Source organism: Agelaius tricolor, unplaced genomic scaffold (assembly GCF_023055355.1).
Source record: "Agelaius tricolor isolate 1412-34295 unplaced genomic scaffold, bAgeTri1.0.p SCAF_7, whole genome shotgun sequence".
NCBI classification, from domain to species: domain Eukaryota; kingdom Metazoa; phylum Chordata; class Aves; order Passeriformes; family Icteridae; genus Agelaius; species Agelaius tricolor.
In genome coordinates this window covers 18015763-18032399 of record NW_027269267.1, presented here as the reverse complement: position 1 = coordinate 18032399, position 16637 = coordinate 18015763, and the positions used below count along the sequence as shown (strand labels likewise).

The 16637-nt window shown below is 44.6% G+C and overlaps 1 protein-coding gene across 1 annotated transcript; it reads right to left on the bottom strand.

Moving 5' to 3' along the window:
• Positions 1-565: 565 nt before the first annotated feature.
• Positions 566-15913, bottom strand: ASB9 (ankyrin repeat and SOCS box containing 9). Its single transcript, XM_071430485.1, has 8 exons — positions 15574-15913; positions 10859-10938; positions 9768-9875; positions 8717-8867; positions 8029-8163; positions 6482-6673; positions 3303-3469; positions 566-2137 (listed from the first exon to the last, which is right to left on the bottom strand). The coding sequence occupies exons 1-7, from the start codon at positions 15665-15667 to the stop codon at positions 3345-3347; spliced, it is 885 nt and encodes a 294-aa protein (XP_071286586.1). The 5' UTR covers positions 15668-15913; the 3' UTR covers positions 566-2137; positions 3303-3344.
• Positions 15914-16637: the final 724 nt, after the last annotated feature.

The window sequence follows — 16637 nt, the reverse complement described above, 5'->3', positions numbered from 1 at the left end:
CTGCCCAGGCCAGCAGTGTACCCCAGGGCACTGACAGACACCTGCTGGGCTTCTGACCACACTGGGACCTCCACCCTCACTTCCAGCAAAGGGTTCCTGCTGTGTACAAACACACAGCAGCACCAGAACATTGCATGCGCCTTTTCCTTAGCTGGCAGGAGAAACAGATTTATGCAAATCAATTAAAAATAAAAACAAAAAAAAACTCAAAAAACCCAAAACCAAACTGAAGACAGTAACCATCTAAAATTACATCTTTTCCTCCTTTGTGTAATTTATATCTCCTTTTGACCTCATATTTCTATCACTTTTTCATCTTTTTCAATCCTCAAGTGAGCCAAGAAGGAATTTCAGGAGTCCAGCTCTACATTAAAACATCAACAAAAGGCAAGTTTTGTACAGTATTTGCATTTTAGTCTCATATTTACTATAGTTTTATTTAAAGGAAATATTCTGTTCACTACCTGCCCACATGTGGGATTGCAAGACATTAGAATTCAAAACTCCATACTATCAGTCAATCCAAAAAATTAGGCTTATCATTTAAAAACTGAATGAAAACAAATTAACAAGCAAAAAAGTATGAAATATTTATTTCTGAGAAAATATCCTACAAAATTGTGTGACTTAACTACCATTAAACTGTTTACATAAAAATAAGAAAGAATGTGAATAAATATATTCCTGACAATCATTTAAATCCTGCATTACATTTTGAATGGTTTCAAATATAGAAAAAATCCAAACCTCACCTATAAAGAGCTTATTCAGTTTGCATCATGTACTTCAACAGTTTATAACTGGATAAGTGTTGATGCATAAAGCTGTATTTCACCAGTGTTGACCACAATTTTTATGAAAATAAATAAGTAAACACACAGAGATGATACAAGCTGAGCATACAGAATTCATCCTAATTCCACTTGGGCAGAGAAATTCAAGTAAACAAGAGTCATACCATGAAATTTTCATAAGAAAAGCAAACTAGAAGCAACACCCTCACCTGGTTCTCAGAGCAATTTTCTCCTGGTATTATAATTACTCCTATAAACCCATTGGCTGAAGTTACAAAATAAAGGCAAAAGTAAAATTAGTACATACACAAATGTTTCTTCATCATCTAGGATATAATGAAATGGAACTCCAGCTCTCCACTGTGTCACCAAAGCACACTTTAATGTCCAAAATTTAAGCAGCAGGTTCACTGTCCATTCCTTGACTGTCCAATGCAGATTCAGCTTAATTAAGACAGTGATTTTAGAAGAATATACCTTCCCCATCCCAGATACCTGCTTTTATTTAACCTCTGTGAAGACAGATGTCTACTCTTCTTCCTGGGCATGAGGAAAACCAGATGGAAGGCCATCTTAAACCAGCCAGTTGATTTTTACATGGCTCAAATATGTGTGATGAATTGGGTCAGATAAGTGACACATTCCCAAGTGTCTCTATCACCAGAGGAGTTAGAGACCTAACTGTGTTTGTCATTTTGTCCCATTAGGGTACAATTTAGTGTCCCACAAACCCAACAGAACTGTGATGTGTCAGCACAAAGGAATCAAACCATCACACTGAACACCTACAGCCAGCAGCCATGCTGTGCAGACAAGGATTTGAATTGTGATTTACATCAAATACCAGCATCCAGGCAGCATTTGATCTCTCCTCTCTAACCTTCCCCTTGCACAAGGCAGGCTGGCACTGCTCACACTGGCACACTGGTGAACACCAAAATCAGCTTTCATGTACTTGAAGGCTGCCAGTCTCTTCTGAGCTGAGGGCTCTGTGTCTCATTGCTGCTGTTAGGGATGGCAGCAGTTTTTGCACTCCCAGCCCCCTCTTACAGAGTCTCCACAGCAAAGTGAAAAAGGATCTCCAGAAGCACTGAGTGTGTGGCTGCCCCTTGAGCTCAGGGGTGACATGGAAGCCCCTCAGGGTGCTGGGCATGCTGCTGCTCCCAGGTGATGCAGATGCACTTTGGTTTAGAGCTCAAAAGGAAACAGGGCAATGGGAAGAAGAGCTGGAGTCTCAGCATCCTTGCTCCCACATCCATCAGGCAGCTCATATCCCCAGGGGAGCACCCAAGGGAGCAGAGTGGTCACAACTGCACTTCAGCTTGTGGCAGCAGGACCCATTTCTGAAAGGGAAAGAAAAATGCCCAATGTTAATGTTTAGCTGGAAATAATTGTTCTTATGACCTCAGTGGAATAAGAACTACATATGTCATACACTGAGTCAACTGCCCAGCAACCGAGCAGGGTGCAGTAATTGCCCACTGCTTTTAAATTTAGAAAGGATTTTGATTTCATTGTTTGTTTTATGACCACACATTAGAGGCATTATTATTACCACTCCCATGGAAAATGCTATGAATGAGGTAGCAACTCTCTCAGAAAAAAAAAATTATCTCATTCTTAATATTTTCTTGGGTGGAGAAGGGGTGTAGAAGCTGTTGTTTTTCTGATGCATGCTGAAAAATGCTTAGGAAATATCATCTAATTTTCAGAGCAGAAAAGAAGAGCACTCAATGCTTAGTACTGATAGCCTGTTAGCCTGTGTCCTTGAAAATTAACATGCTACAAGGAGAAAAAGGGTAGTTCTGAAGTGTCTTCTATGTCTCAAAGTATCAGGAATAATTTTCTTTATTGGATGATTAAAAACTTTTGCCCCGCTATTATGGCACTGCATGGGACTGCCATCAGCAGTGACCTATTGCTGTCAGGGCAGAAATGCTTGTTTCAGATGCTGGCCTAAATGCAAATGTTGGTTGGTGCTTATCTGTCTGCAGTGTGATGCCCTTAGAAAATGAATAAATTCTGCCAGAGGACCTTCCTTGCTTGGCAGCTGGGTTCACTTGGGTTCCCTCCCCTTCCTCGTGGTGCTGTGGGCACAGCCCTCACAGGTGACAGGCATGTGAGAAAGCTTTCTGCAGCTCTCCTGGTGTGCCTCATGTTCACATGAAATGCTGCTGCTGCTGGGCTGGGACATGTGTTTTCTTTGTAAGGGGTTGTCAACCACAAGACCTCTGAAATGGTGCCAGAGAATTGGGAGATCTATTTTAAAATGTTATGCTAATTTTCTGTGCTTTCAAGGGGGCTCTCACATCACATTTCCAAGCTTCACTATGCAACCATGCAGGATTTTTTCTTTCCAAATGGATTTGGTGGGAGTGATGGCATTGAGAACTGAGCAAGTTGGTCAGTCCTGTGCTTCTCTGACCTGGGCATTACTGGAGACCAAAACTTGCCATAAATTATCATTGCAAACACTGGCAACACTAGTGATGAAAAAAGTCAACAAACCTTGTTGTGTTATTAAAGGCACTGTTTTGAACATGAAAAGGCTCAAATGTGGAGAAGGAAATGTTTCAGCTCATCTGGGAGGAGAAGTCCAGTAATTTTTTGATGCTGCTGGTATCCAAAGCACCTCCTGATGCACAGGCGGCACAGCTGCATCAAGGACAGTGGCCCTGAGAGAGATCCAGGAACAGGTTACACACATGGCTTTATAATGCCAGGACTATAAACCTGAAACAGCAGCTGTGCAACCCACCCCCTGCCATCCACCTCTCACCAGGTTTCCACACTCAGCACTGAAAAGTCAAACCTGCACCCCCAAAGGACACCTGCCCACCTGCAGTCCAGTCCAGGCCTAGTCACTCTGCCATTCCTCAGCTGGCATCAGCAGCATCAGCCTTTCCCTTTTAAGCTGTACAAATGTTTGTACTGTCTGAGAAGAGATGATTGATGCTACTTTAAAAGCCTTTCCCTCCTCTCACTCTCCCAGTGAGATCAAAGTTTTCACTCCACTGCTTTCTTGAGGCATATTTCATAACAGTGATGATGAACACATAGCAAAAGAAGCACTTTGTAGTTTTTTATTTAAACCTTCCAGGTGAACTGGTCCCATATTGATAGATGGGAGCCCTGTTGAAGAATCTTTGTCACTTTATAAAAAAATCTAAGTGAAAATCCTTTTCAGGAAGAGGAAATTCCTATGTGAAGCTCTACCTGCAGCACCCACCAGTGTTCAGCCCTGCAGAGCATTGTTTGCACAGGGGTGGTGAGTGTATAGGGTGGCAGGGGCTCTGGGAGGGCAGGTAAAAGATGGGCACCAATGGGGGGTTTGGATGCAGGGAATGGGGAGGACATGAAAGGGACACTGCAGAAAGCAGGAGGGAGGTGAGTGAGCTGGGAAGGGACAGTTTAGGTGCCCTCCCACCTGCAGAGCAGAGGGAAGGAAGGGAGGCCACAACAAAAATGCAGTGAGGTGGCAGCTTTGATCAGCTTTTGAGACTTCCCTCATGCAGGACACCACATTTCCAGCAGCTCTGCAAGGCTGAAAGCTGCTGTGATATCACAAGGGCCGTGCAAAGGGCTGCACCCTTCTCCTAGGAGCCAACATAGGAATTGTTACCCTGTTCTTGGGTACAAAACAGGGCAAGCTAGCTAAACTATTGCAGTACCACACTGCACTTGTGCTTGACTCTGATCCCACAGATAAAGGCTCTGCCTGCAAACATCTCACTAAAAAAACAAAAGCTTCCATTAAGAGAAAAAACAACCAAGCCCAAAACATGAAGACTTACCAAAACACAAGCAGTGACACTACACTGGAAAATATTTTGCAAACAGAAGCACACAGTACATTTTTGGAGCATTAACTAATTCTCCCACCCCCACACAGGACTGTCCCTGAGATGTAAGCAGGTATGATGGTCCAGCAGCACAGTGAACTGCTAGGAAGGGAACCACCACATGTACTACACCTGCCCTGGGCTGGTCCTGGGAGGGTGACTGGGTCAGCACACTCACAACTCATCTCTGGTGGCCAAACACGCTCCTGCAGCTGCCTGGCATGGGCTGCAGGGCTTCAGCAGCTGCTCTGGGGGGAGAGGAGCCCTGCATGGAGGAGAGCAGGAGAGCAGCTCTTGCCCCACTCTCCTAGATCACAATTGCTCAGCCAGCCAAAGCAGCCAGACATCAGCTGTCCACAGGCATGACCCCACTCAGAGAAGGGCATGATGGAGAACATCAGAAAAACCACTATTCCACAGGAAAATTCCCTTCAGGCATTTATTGTTTCTGACTTTGATTGCTGAATTTCACTTAGAAAGGTCCTCACTGCCCATGCTGTCAGCTCAGCCTGAGCAGCGTTTCCAGGCCAGCAGCACAGGGCGTGCCTGAAATGTTTTTCTATCTCAAATAAACAGGACACATGCAGTGCCACAGGAGTCAGGAACTGAATGCAGCAGGGACTGGAACTCAAAGAGGTCACTGCTCTGTGTGCCATAGATTAGGTTGGGAAACCAAATATCCTTTGCTCATGCATAACATGCACAGCACAGTTGCTTCCATGCTACTTTCACATTACTTTTTCAAGCAGGGCCTGATTCATCACTTTGTTATTCCAATTTTACCTTTCTATGGCAACAATCTCGTCAATGTGCAACTGTTATAAACAAATCACCAATTTGTTTAAAACAATGAAAATCCAGATTATTTAGTAATGTATATAGCTTGCTGAATGACTTGAGAAAAACTAAGGAAGAACACAAGTATAAAAATGAGTAGACAATGTGGATCTCATTCTAATTTCCCTCAATAATAAGTAACATTTTTCTCCATAATTCATTAAAGATTTCATAATCAATAAAATAAAATAAAATTGTCTGAAACTATTTAATTTACAAGAATGAAACAGACTCTTCCTAAATTTTAAGCTTATGGTTTGATACTGCTGTTATTATTCAGCACATAAGGTTGGTCTTTAGAGAAAGTCAAGTGTATAAATGAATATAAATATATAATTCCTTATATAGCTTCTGTGCAATTTTCTTTAATATAAAAAAATCATGTAGCCTTTCATTTTAAAGATATTTCTGCATCTATGTAAAAGCTCGGCCCAAGAATAAAAGTAAAGGACAAAGAATTAAAAACGAGGTTCAATATCCCTTTTTTTAGTATTACGTGCATTAATTTTTTTTGGATTGCAAATCTGCATTTGTGTATTTGTGCTGAGACAAACCTGACCATCTACTGTATACCCAGAGATCCCAAACCTCATCCTCCCTACCTAGCCTCAATTCCCATCAGAGGTGATTTGCTGCCTGCATTTGTCATCACACTCCCTGGAACACTCCTGGGTCTACTGCTGTCTGACACAAGGCAACTGACAGATTTTCACTAAATTCAAAGCTTTAGGTAATGAAAAAAGCTACCATTAATTTCTAAGGCATCTTTTGCTTGTTTATTCACCCTAAACTCTATTTTGCATTAAATGGCAAGCTCAAGATGATTGCTTCCTGATGCAGTAGATTAAAAATCTGGAGGTTCAGGATGGGTTATTTTTCTTATCATTATCACGGTTAGTGCACTGTTAGCTCAGTTATTCCCAGTTTCCCAGTGCCAGCAGCCTGGAATAGCCTAGCCTCGTGCAATAGTCTGTGTGGGTTTTCCCTAAAACAAGTTCTAAGGGGCACCTTCTCTCTGCAGGAACAGTTGGCCCACAGGGCAGCCAGGTGGGACCAGCTCCACTGGCCTCTTGTTTTCAGCATTCTTCAGCCAAAGGTCTGCTCCAAAGTCCATCAGTAGCTTCACCAGCTCCACGCTGCAATTCCTGGCAGCCGTGTGCAGAGGGGAATCCAGGCCCTTGCCACTGTTCACGTTTGCTCCTGAACAGGAGGGCAGACAGCAATGAGAACCCCATGACTGCACAGCAGCCCATTTTCATTCCCTGCACTAGCTGCTATTGCTCTGAGTAACACACAAGTGCTGTAGCCTGCACCCAGACCTGGGCTCCCTTACGCTGGGGCTTGGTGCTACAACTTGCACGAGCACAGCTCTCACTGACTGAGGAGTGGGGCTGTGAATAAGAAAATGAGCCCAGTGGAATGGTGCAGGAGGAAATCCTTCACCCACAGCCCAGCCCGAGCATATCTTGGAGCAAGACAAAGGTGCAGTTCCACCTATGGACCAGCTCTGCTTCCCATCCCTTAAAATAAAGGCAGGGTTTCAACATGCTCTGTACTGGAGGCTTAAGCTTGCGGGATTTCCAAAAAGTATCTGTTAGGGGAAAAATGCAAGGATGGAAAAATTCTTGAGGTCCTTGGTCAAAGAGGACATAAGCACCCCTGATGAGAGTTCCCCCATTCATTACCCTGGATTAGTGGCTCCTAAAACACCCTAAGAAAGGTGAGCTGCAGAACTAATTCAAAACTATAATGTTTTTAGAGTACACATTCCCATATACAGGAGGCAGCAGAAAAAATTAGCAGGAAAAAGAAAATAGTTGCCAACATTTTACTTAGATTAAATTAAAAATATTTAGATTAATTTGTATTTTACTTCTTCCCAAAAAAAGGTCATTGTACTAAACAATGACCTACCAAAATGTGATATATATGATTTTTGATTGTTTTTCTAAAGTGGCTTTGTTGGTCCATCATTTTTGTACCAGCTATGTAGCTACTTTAGGTTATATGACCCCTTTGGCTAGAAGACCTGTACTACTGTGGATAACAAGAAATGGTTTTGTGTAATTACCCAAGCATTTAGAGTTACAGCTTTGTGTGATGCAAAGGATATAGTGCTGAACCTTCTTCTGTGTTGGAAGTGTCTCCAACTTTTTATGACCTCATTGGAAATCAAAACATGCTTGCAGAAATACTATGTAAAAGTGGCTGAGTCAATTGTTTTGGGTAAAGAGGAGGTGAAAAATAAATTTAAAAATTAAATTTCTTCCTGTTCACTTCAAATAACCACAGCATCACATGCACAGACACTGGAAAGAATAGCTTGTTCCTGACACAATCAGCCATGTGAAATCCAGGACCACCCATCATTTTGTTGGGAGCTATCAAGCTGAATTCTTGATCACCTTGCTACCACATTTAACCAGGGCTGCTCTTAGGAGTGAAACATCTCCTGGTCCCAAAGCAGGAGCTCCTCTAAATCTTTGATACAAAGATAGTCCAAAGATAGATGCTGCAGGAAATGAAAGTACACCATTATTTATTTTTGTTTTTACCTGACTCAAGCAGCTTCTTGGCACAGTTGAGTTGCTGGTTCTCACATGCTACATAGAGTGGAGTACCCAGGTGCTTGACGTTGTGATCTATATTTACCCCATGGGACGCAAGGAGTTCAACACATTGCACGTGACCTTAAAAGGGATAAAGGAAGAGTCAACTCACAGAGATCAGGCTTTTTTTTCAGCAAATTCTCTGTTGCAGCAGTGTAGTTTGGCAAGGATTCAATGTTTTGTCAAGAGGTGGTAGTGTAAGCTTTCATCCACTCCAATGGATGCAGCCAGCAAAACAGGAGCTGAAAAGCCACGTTCAGCACAGCAGGCTAAAGCCTCACAGGCTAAAGCCCTCACATTTTATCTGACTCATTTCAGATGTCTATTGAAGATGAGATGAATCACTCCATGTTTCTCCTTTTGAAGCTAGCCAGATGTCTCCCTGAAATGTCCACGTTGCAGGCAGCTGATTTGGACACTGCATTCCCTTCCAGGTGAACTCAGAGGATCTGACAGCTGAGCTGAGCTGCCCTTGAGGAGCAACAGGGGTGGGAAGAACTGCACCCCTCATGATGAGGCCAATTAGCAAGGCATTTTACATGACCCAAACCAAGAAAAGGATCTTCTTTATCCCTCTCCTCCACTTCAACAGGCTGCTAGCAGCATGGAAAGGAGGCTGATGCTGTGGGGTTACCTCTCTTAGCAGCTTCATGGATGGGGGATGCCAGGTCACAGGGTGGTTGTAGGCTGGCTCCATGCTCCAGCAGTAAATTCAAGCAAGCCACACTGCCACTGACACAGGTGTTGAACAGTGGTGTGTGCCAGTCAACAGTCACTCCATTCACCTGGGGGAAAATAACACAAAAATCCAGCAAGACTTTTTTCTTCTTGATATTTAAGAATTGATGATAACGAACCAGTTTCTCAGCAGAAAATAGGGGTTTCAATCTTTTTTATTTAATTCCATGCCAAAACTCCTCAGTGCTTCTGAAGACTAATACTTTTCATTAAAATGATCATTTAAAAAATATTTGTTTAGATTTCCCCTGTCTCTCTAACTAAAAAAAAAAAAAAAAAAAAAAAATCATCAGGGCCCCTCCAGGGTCTCTCAGGAGTTACCAAGCTAAATGTATGACTATTTGTCAGTTATCTTAGCTGAAACACACCTATCCATAGCCCTCTTCTGAAACAGTCTAATTTTAGCTGAAAGTCTGCAATCCTTCCTTATTTTTTTTTTTAATTTTAAATTGAAAGATAATATCTGGTAAGGTAATGTATGTATGAATGAATTTTCTTATTTACTCTAATTTTGAAGTTAGCTTGAAAAGTAGTGGCCATGACACACCACTACACCATTTTACTTGCATCTTGTTTCTATTTTCTTCCCATTTTTGTCAGTTGATTGTCACATTCCTATGCTTCTACTTTAGACTGCATATTGATACCAATAAGATTAATATATGCATAAAACAAAACACATCCTTAACTGCTGCAGGATTATAAACACTTTGCAAGATGAACTTCCCCTTGTTCTTGTGAAAGATGAGAACATTTCATCCTCACCTAAAGAACATTAATAACTGTTGCTTATATCTGTGCTTTTTGGATTGCTTTATTAGGGAGTGCCTTTCAGAAGTAGCTCAAGCAGAGCTAAGTACAGAGTGTAAATCACAGAGATACTCTGCCATGACATCACATACAACATCCTAACACTGGAGACAGTGGTGTGTCCATCCCCTGCTCACCTGAGCACCATGTTTTAACAGGACACTGGCACAGGCAGCATGACCCCCCAGGCAGGCTTCATGGAGAGGAGACACCTGGTCTGCTGTAACAAGATTGACATCATTCCCCTGATAAGATAATGGAAAATATCATTACAACCAACTACTAAAACCCCCATACAAAAATCCACAATTAAAAAAACCCCTTCTTTAAAAGCCTTACGTAACCTGACCTTCCCCAGCTGCCTGGAGCTATTCCTCTCAGCAAGTAAGCAGATGAAGGGGATGAAGAGGCTGTGATGCTTTGGCTGGAGTGGATACTGGCACAGCATACCTGAGGCCATGCCTTGAACACCCTGAAAACCAGCACAGAAGCTTAGTGGACTGTCCAGTGGGACAGTATGTTGTGGTTCTTTGACTGGCTTGAACCCTGAAATGCTCTTGAAGTATTTTCTGCTCTTTGCCTCGAGGCAACCACCGAAGGGAAGAAATGCATCAGAAACATTGGTTGGATTCCACAGGATCTTTTGTTTCTAACAATCTTGGTGCTCCAGAAGACTAAGCTGGAAGAGTCTCCAACACCCCTTCCCTTTCCATTACCTCCTTCACAGGTTAAACCCAGGGATTTTGAAGAAACAAAGCGGTGAGGTTCAGAAATCATTTCTACCTATCCCTGACCTTGTGGAGGGACCAGGGCCCTGAGATATGCTCAGGCACTTCAGAAACAAATGTCTGGTGACTGAATTGAAGCCTCAGGCAGACCCATGACTGGGTCCAGAGCTGGCCCCTCAGCTGGGGCACCAAAACTGCTCACAGGCACACACAGGAGGTGCAGAGGAGCTGCCCTCAGCCTTCCAGGGATTCCAGTGATCCCATTACCTCTGCCACAGTTAACATATCACCCTGGATAGCTCAGTACATCATCAAAGTAGTGCACAAAGCTTGTGCTGGGCAAGGAACTGACTGTAGGAAAGAAAAGCTTGTTGCATGCAGATTTCACTGTGGCCTGGTTAACACGATTCTCTCACCCTGAAATTTCACAGTAGAGCACAGAGGGCATTCATCCACTGAACAAACCCTGCAGAGACCACATGAACCCAGGGGAGAGGTACCTGTTCAATGAGCTTCTTCAGGGAAAGCAGACGCCCATGGATAGAGGCCTCATGTAAAGGAGACCAATCTGAAACAAAGTCTGTACAAAAACAAAGTCAGGAAAAAGGCTAAAAACTCTATTTCACTAGCATACTTTACTTCAACTGTGTGACCTCCCTTCTACTTTATTGGAGCTGCCAAGATTTCTCTGGAGCAGATGCTGTGAGGGAGACAGACATGAAGATGGTTTCCCTCTGGGTGCATTTTAACTCATCCCATGTTTGCACTGTGCAGCTGCACTCCCCTCCAGAAGACAGGAGAGGGATTTGCAGAACATCACCTGGATCTGGCTGAGCTTGTCCCTCTCTCTGAATTATTTCCAGGGCCTTTTTTTTTCCCCACAAACTTATTGCATTTTACCAATTATCTCAACAGAATATGTTTTGAAGAGGGTTTGGCTGATCAGTCATTTACCCTGCTCAGAGCTAGACTAGAGCCAACAACACTTGGCAAGAGAAGGGACCAAAGTACAAGGAGACAAATTGTGCTACCTGTTCATTCTTTCAGTTTTCAGTGTTTGCTATGAGTGGTGCATTTTAAGTAATAGCTGTGTTCTCTGCATTGCTGAAACCACCAAGTGAGGTACAGCATGTATATACTGTGCAAATTTTAATAGAGGGAGATTTTCCATATTACAGATTTTATGGCTCAGAGCCAGCTGACAGCAATAACCCCTCTGAGAGATATTTACATCCCAGCACTCAAAACCCAGTGCCTGCTCTATGTCAATGTCCCAGATTCCCCCTGGGAAGGAAGCAAAGCCTTTGCAGAGAACACTTCACACAGCTTCCTGTGGAAAGACATTTTGCTGTTCTCTGGAGATGTCCCACTCTCCTTCCACTAGCTACAGAGAATACTCCAGTGACCAATTTGCTGGCCGAGTTGCTGAGGTTCTCAGGAACCATACTAGAGCACATGCATGGAATGGAATCCTTAACAGCAGCAAGTCTGCCTTCAGCAAAAAAACCCTAATAAGCCACTATAATTCTTTAAAAGAATGTTTACACATAAGCTGATGATCATACAGGCTTTAAATGAAAAGAAGGTTTATTTAGGCCAGACGTGAAAATGTGGTGGTGTGAAATAATGGAACAGGTTGCCTAGAGAGGTGGGAGATGTCTCATCTGTGGAAAGATTCAAGGTTAAGTTGGATGGGACCCTGAGCAACCTGGTCTAATGGAAGGTGCTCCTGCTCATTGCAGGGGTGTTGGATTAGACAACCTTTAAAGGTCCCTTCCAATCTAAACCTGGCTATGAGTCTATGAATTAGTTTTTAAAGAAACCACTATTCTCTGTTATTAGCATTATTTGAGCTCTGCCTGCCTCCTTCTATGTTCTCCATGGGCTGCATCCTACAACATTTACACAGTTTCATGAGGTTTCCAAACATCCTTTGGCTTTAGCAAAGGATGGACAGCCAATTCTGGAAGCTGTGGTTCTGGTTCATAAGGACAGCAAAACTGAGCTACAATTATTAAAGCACAGAATGATTAACTGACTAAACCAGCTTTGCTCTAAGTGATGTGTGTCAAATTGATGCTTATCTGACTGTGCTGTTCTTGCTGGTCCTGCCTGTGTTACAGTCAGTTGTGTTCCCTGGGTATGTAAAAAGCTTTTCCCATTTAGAAAGAAAAGCCATTGGCTAAACGGCATGATTGTAACAGAAGTATATTTATAGATATTCTAAAAATTTAGATTGAAGTTTTTTGAGCTGCAACTTGAACTTTCTTTGGCCACACAAATATTGGCAGGTGTTTGTGCCTGTACCAACCTGTGCATTGTACCAACTTATGATAGCATCGTGTCATGATGACATAAGAGGGACATGTCCATGTGTGGATCTTATCCATTCAGTCCTTGCTTGAGAAAAGACAGCTTTCTGCTGAAACCCTAAAAAGAGCCAGATCAGCCATCTGTGGAGACTGGCCACTGGCTTGCAAGTTTCCAAGTTTTAACAATGAATTAAAAGATTGACCATATAAGCACTAAAAATACATGTCAGTGAAAAATAAAAGAGATATGTGCTAACATATAATCCATCTGGGAGTTCTGTAACTGAGAGAAACCTAGAGTTTTACCCTAGGTGGAAGTGGAGCCCTAGGGAGCCCATCACACCAGCCTTGGATCCCTTGGGAGGAGCAGGATTGAAGGCCTGATGGATGACTAATTGTGATGGCATAATTCCACATCTGCTGCCATGAACTGCACAGCCCCAGGCTGATGTCTCTCCTGCCCTACCTCCATCTGCAGCTAGCACCTCTAACCTGAAGCAATGCCAGGGAGGCAAACCCCCTGGAAGGAATGGCAAATTTCCCCAGTTTCTTGACCCAAGGCATCACCTCCTGGCAAATAACCATATTTTTATTTTCTGCCTGCTCGAGGCTGGAACTCAACTTTCTTGCCTGGAAGAGGAGAAAGGCTGCAGTGGATTTCCTTGTCTCACTGCCCTCTTTTACCCTTCAGAGGAGGCACACTGTCAGCATATAAAAGATCTGTATTGTATTTGATTAAGACCTAAGCAAATGTCAATTCCAGCTGACCACGGGCTTTCAAAATCCTGATCTAGTGACTTTCATTAATGTGCCCAGACACTCTGCCACCAGAGCTGCATATGGAGTAGCAAGGCCAGTGTGTGTGGGGGACACAGCTGTTCATTGTATGTACCACCACTGCAACAAGGATTCCTGACTGTCAAAAACAGGTACAATTGCTCTTTCACAAAGAAACAAGATGATTTGTCCATATTTAAAATTTACCCACACCTTAGTCCACAGGGAGGCTGAGTCAGACCCCAGGAGTTCGGCATCTAGATATCCAAATCCCACTGGCTTCCAGTGGCTTTGGGTCACCTAGCTCCCCTTCCACTACAGAAAACTCCAGCCAGCCCAGGGTTACATTAAACTCTGGACATATTTGATGGCATTGCCATCACTCAGGCACGTGACACCGGCAGGGTGGTGTACACAGAGGGAATCTCATAGCCATCACCATGCACACATACAAATTCTGACTGCTCCCTGTGCACAACAGAGCTCTCTCAGGACCTTTCTAGAGCACTGCTTTTAGTGGTGATGGCTGAAGCAACTTTTCCCAACCTCTGACCATGTGAGGGCATTCCACCTTCCATGCCTGTCCCTAGGCTGCTTTCCTCCCATGCCTCTCACGCACAGTGCAACTTGAAAGGGGCTCTTAAGTCCTTCCAGTGAAGGTATGCTCGTGCATTCATATTTGCAGATACAAAATCCTAAAGCATTATAAAGAACAGTATTACAAATGGTATTTTTCATACCCAAAGGCTGTCCCTAAAGTTTGTGATATACATAGCCTGAGCCAAATACATTCCCGCTGGAAATTGCCAGCAGAGCTTACTGACTCTGCTAAGGAACAGGCAGACATGAAAGGAATGGACTAAACTTTGATTTTCAAAGGACCAAATGATATGTGTGCAGCACTGTGCCATGTGGGATTCCCCCCTTCCACTCTCCATTTTGCTGGAGCTCATCTCCAGTGTGGACTAGTTCTATTTCACACTGTTAATAATAATATTGCTGTGCCTTCCTGCTCACCCCAGCCTCAGGCTATACATACGTGGCACACACGAGGGCAGGCAGACTACACTGCAGATAGACTGGTCAGCCTTGCATTTTGGTTTTATGGTCCTAATTTTCAACTTGGTATTAATGGAAACATCCTGAACAGCCCAGAAAAGGAGCAAGGACAGCATAAAGTCACATTTTCTGAATTTACCTCATTCCATCTGCACTCGCTATTAGATGAAGGAGAAACAGAGCCACATTGAACACATCCAGCTCAGGATATGAAGTTAAATTACTTGTCTTTTCTTACCATGTCATATTTTCAATGGCTCTGGGCCAGACACAGAGCAATGACTGGAGTGAGGTCTGAGTAACTGCTCATATTATGTGCCCACAACAGCACTGGTCACAGCAATACCACTGCAGAAGAACCCACTAGGCTCAGCCTAAACAACAGTTAGGTCTGTTCATCTGAAAGACAAGGGGAAAGGATAAAAGATAAAGGGAAAAAAAAAGAAGAACGAGAAGACAAAAATGAAAAGCAAAAATTAAAATAATCAAAAGAAAGGAGAAAAGAAAGAAGGAAAGTAAGGAGGAAGGGAATGGAAACAAAGAAAAAGAAGAAAAAGAAGAAAAAAGAAAGAAAAAGAAAAAGAAAAAGAAAAAGAAAAAGAAAAAGAAAAAGAAAAAGAAAAAGGAAAAGAAAAAGGAAAATGAAAAGAAAAAGAAAAAGAAAAAGAAAAATAAAAAGAAAAAGAAAAAGAAAAAGGAGAAAAGGAGAAATTGAGCCAGTGCTGAACTTCCTGCTGGCACTAATTTAAGTCAAACACGCCACATTTCAACTTATTTCTCAGTGTGCTGCGTTCCAAGTGCTTCATTTGTTTCTGCCTGCACAAAATGAAGTACAAAACCAACCACTCTTTTCTGTGATACGAAAGAAAAACAACCAAAATTTCAGTATCAAAGCGACAGCTTTTTAAAATCCCCTCAGAAGTACAAAGGCATAGGGGTGTTTTGTGGGGCGGACTGAGCTCCTGTCCCGAAGCAGGACACCGGAGCCGCAGCCCCGCAGCCTGGCCGTGTCCCTGGGTGCCTCGGGCAGGGCAGAGCCCTGTCTGTCCCCAAGGAGCGTCACTTACCCCTCATCCGCGGGGTACCCGGCGGCGCTGCACATGCCTGGCCCGCAGCTCCGTGCAGTTTGCTGGCATTTTGATCTGTTCTCTCATCATCCATCTCAGCCCTGTCTGCCCCAGCGCTGTTTTTTCACTTTGTGCTCGGGTTCCAGAGTTCAAATTCCATCGTTCCCGGCGAGCCCCCAGCGGCCGGAGCGGTCCCTGGCGCAGGCTGTGCCCGCATGAGCCGAGCAGCCCTTGCGGCGGCCGGGACGTGGTGCCGGCAGCTCCCTGGGCAGAAACCCGAGCACCTGGGCTGGGATTTACCGCAACAGCTCCCGGGCTGCCCTGCTCGGCAGCCAGCGACCCAGCCGAGCGAGAGATGTGCCTGATGTCACATCCTCCCCAGCGCGACGCCCAATCGGGGCGCCCGCCGTTCATTTTTATCAGGAAGGAAATTCTTAGTTTGCCAAAAATACGAGACAGAAAGAGCCAGTTCAACTAGTCGAGCAAACTCTGCCTGCAGGGGATGCGCAAGGAGACCACGGGCAGGCGCAGCTCTGCCCCGCTCCCCGAGCAGGGTTTGCGCGGCTCTGTCCTCGGGCAGGGTTTGCACCGCTCTGTCCCGCTCCCCGAGCAGGGTTTGCACGGCTCTGTCCCGCTGCTCGGGCAGGGTTTGCACAGCTCTGCCCCGCTCTCCGAACAGGGTTTGCACAGCTCTGTCCTGCTCCCCGGGCAAGGTTTGCGCGGCTCTGTCCCCAGGCAGGGTTTGCGCGGCTCTGTCCCGCTCCCCGGGCAGGGTTTGTACAGCTCTGCCCCGCTCCCCGAGCAGGGTTTGCACAGCTCTGTCCCCGGGCAGGGTTTGCACAGCTCTGCTCCGCTGCTCGGGCAGGGTTTGCGCAGCTCTGTCCCCGGGCAGGGTTTGCGCGGCTCTGTCCCGCTCCCCAGGCAGGGTTTGCGCGGCTCTGTCCCCGGGCAGGGTTTGCGCAGCTTTGCTCCGCTCCCCGGGCAGGGTTTGCACAGCTCTGTCCCCGGGCAGGGTTTGCACAGCTCTGCCCCGCTCCCCGGGCAAGGTTTGCGCGGCTCTGTCC

Bases quoted from the DNA above. Each gene is read 5' to 3' on its own strand.
- ASB9 (XM_071430485.1), bottom strand. From the start codon at position 15,667: ATGGATGATGAGAGAACAGATCAAAATGCCAGCAAACTGCACGGAGCT. The intron at 8,164-8,716 runs GTAACCCCACAG...ATCCCTTTTAAG, and splicing joins CCATGAAGCTGCTAAGAGAG to GTCACGTGCAATGTGTTGAA. The intron at 6,674-8,028 runs GTAAAAACAAAA...CCTCCTGTTCAG, and splicing joins CAAGAAGCTGCTTGAGTCAG to GAGCAAACGTGAACAGTGGC.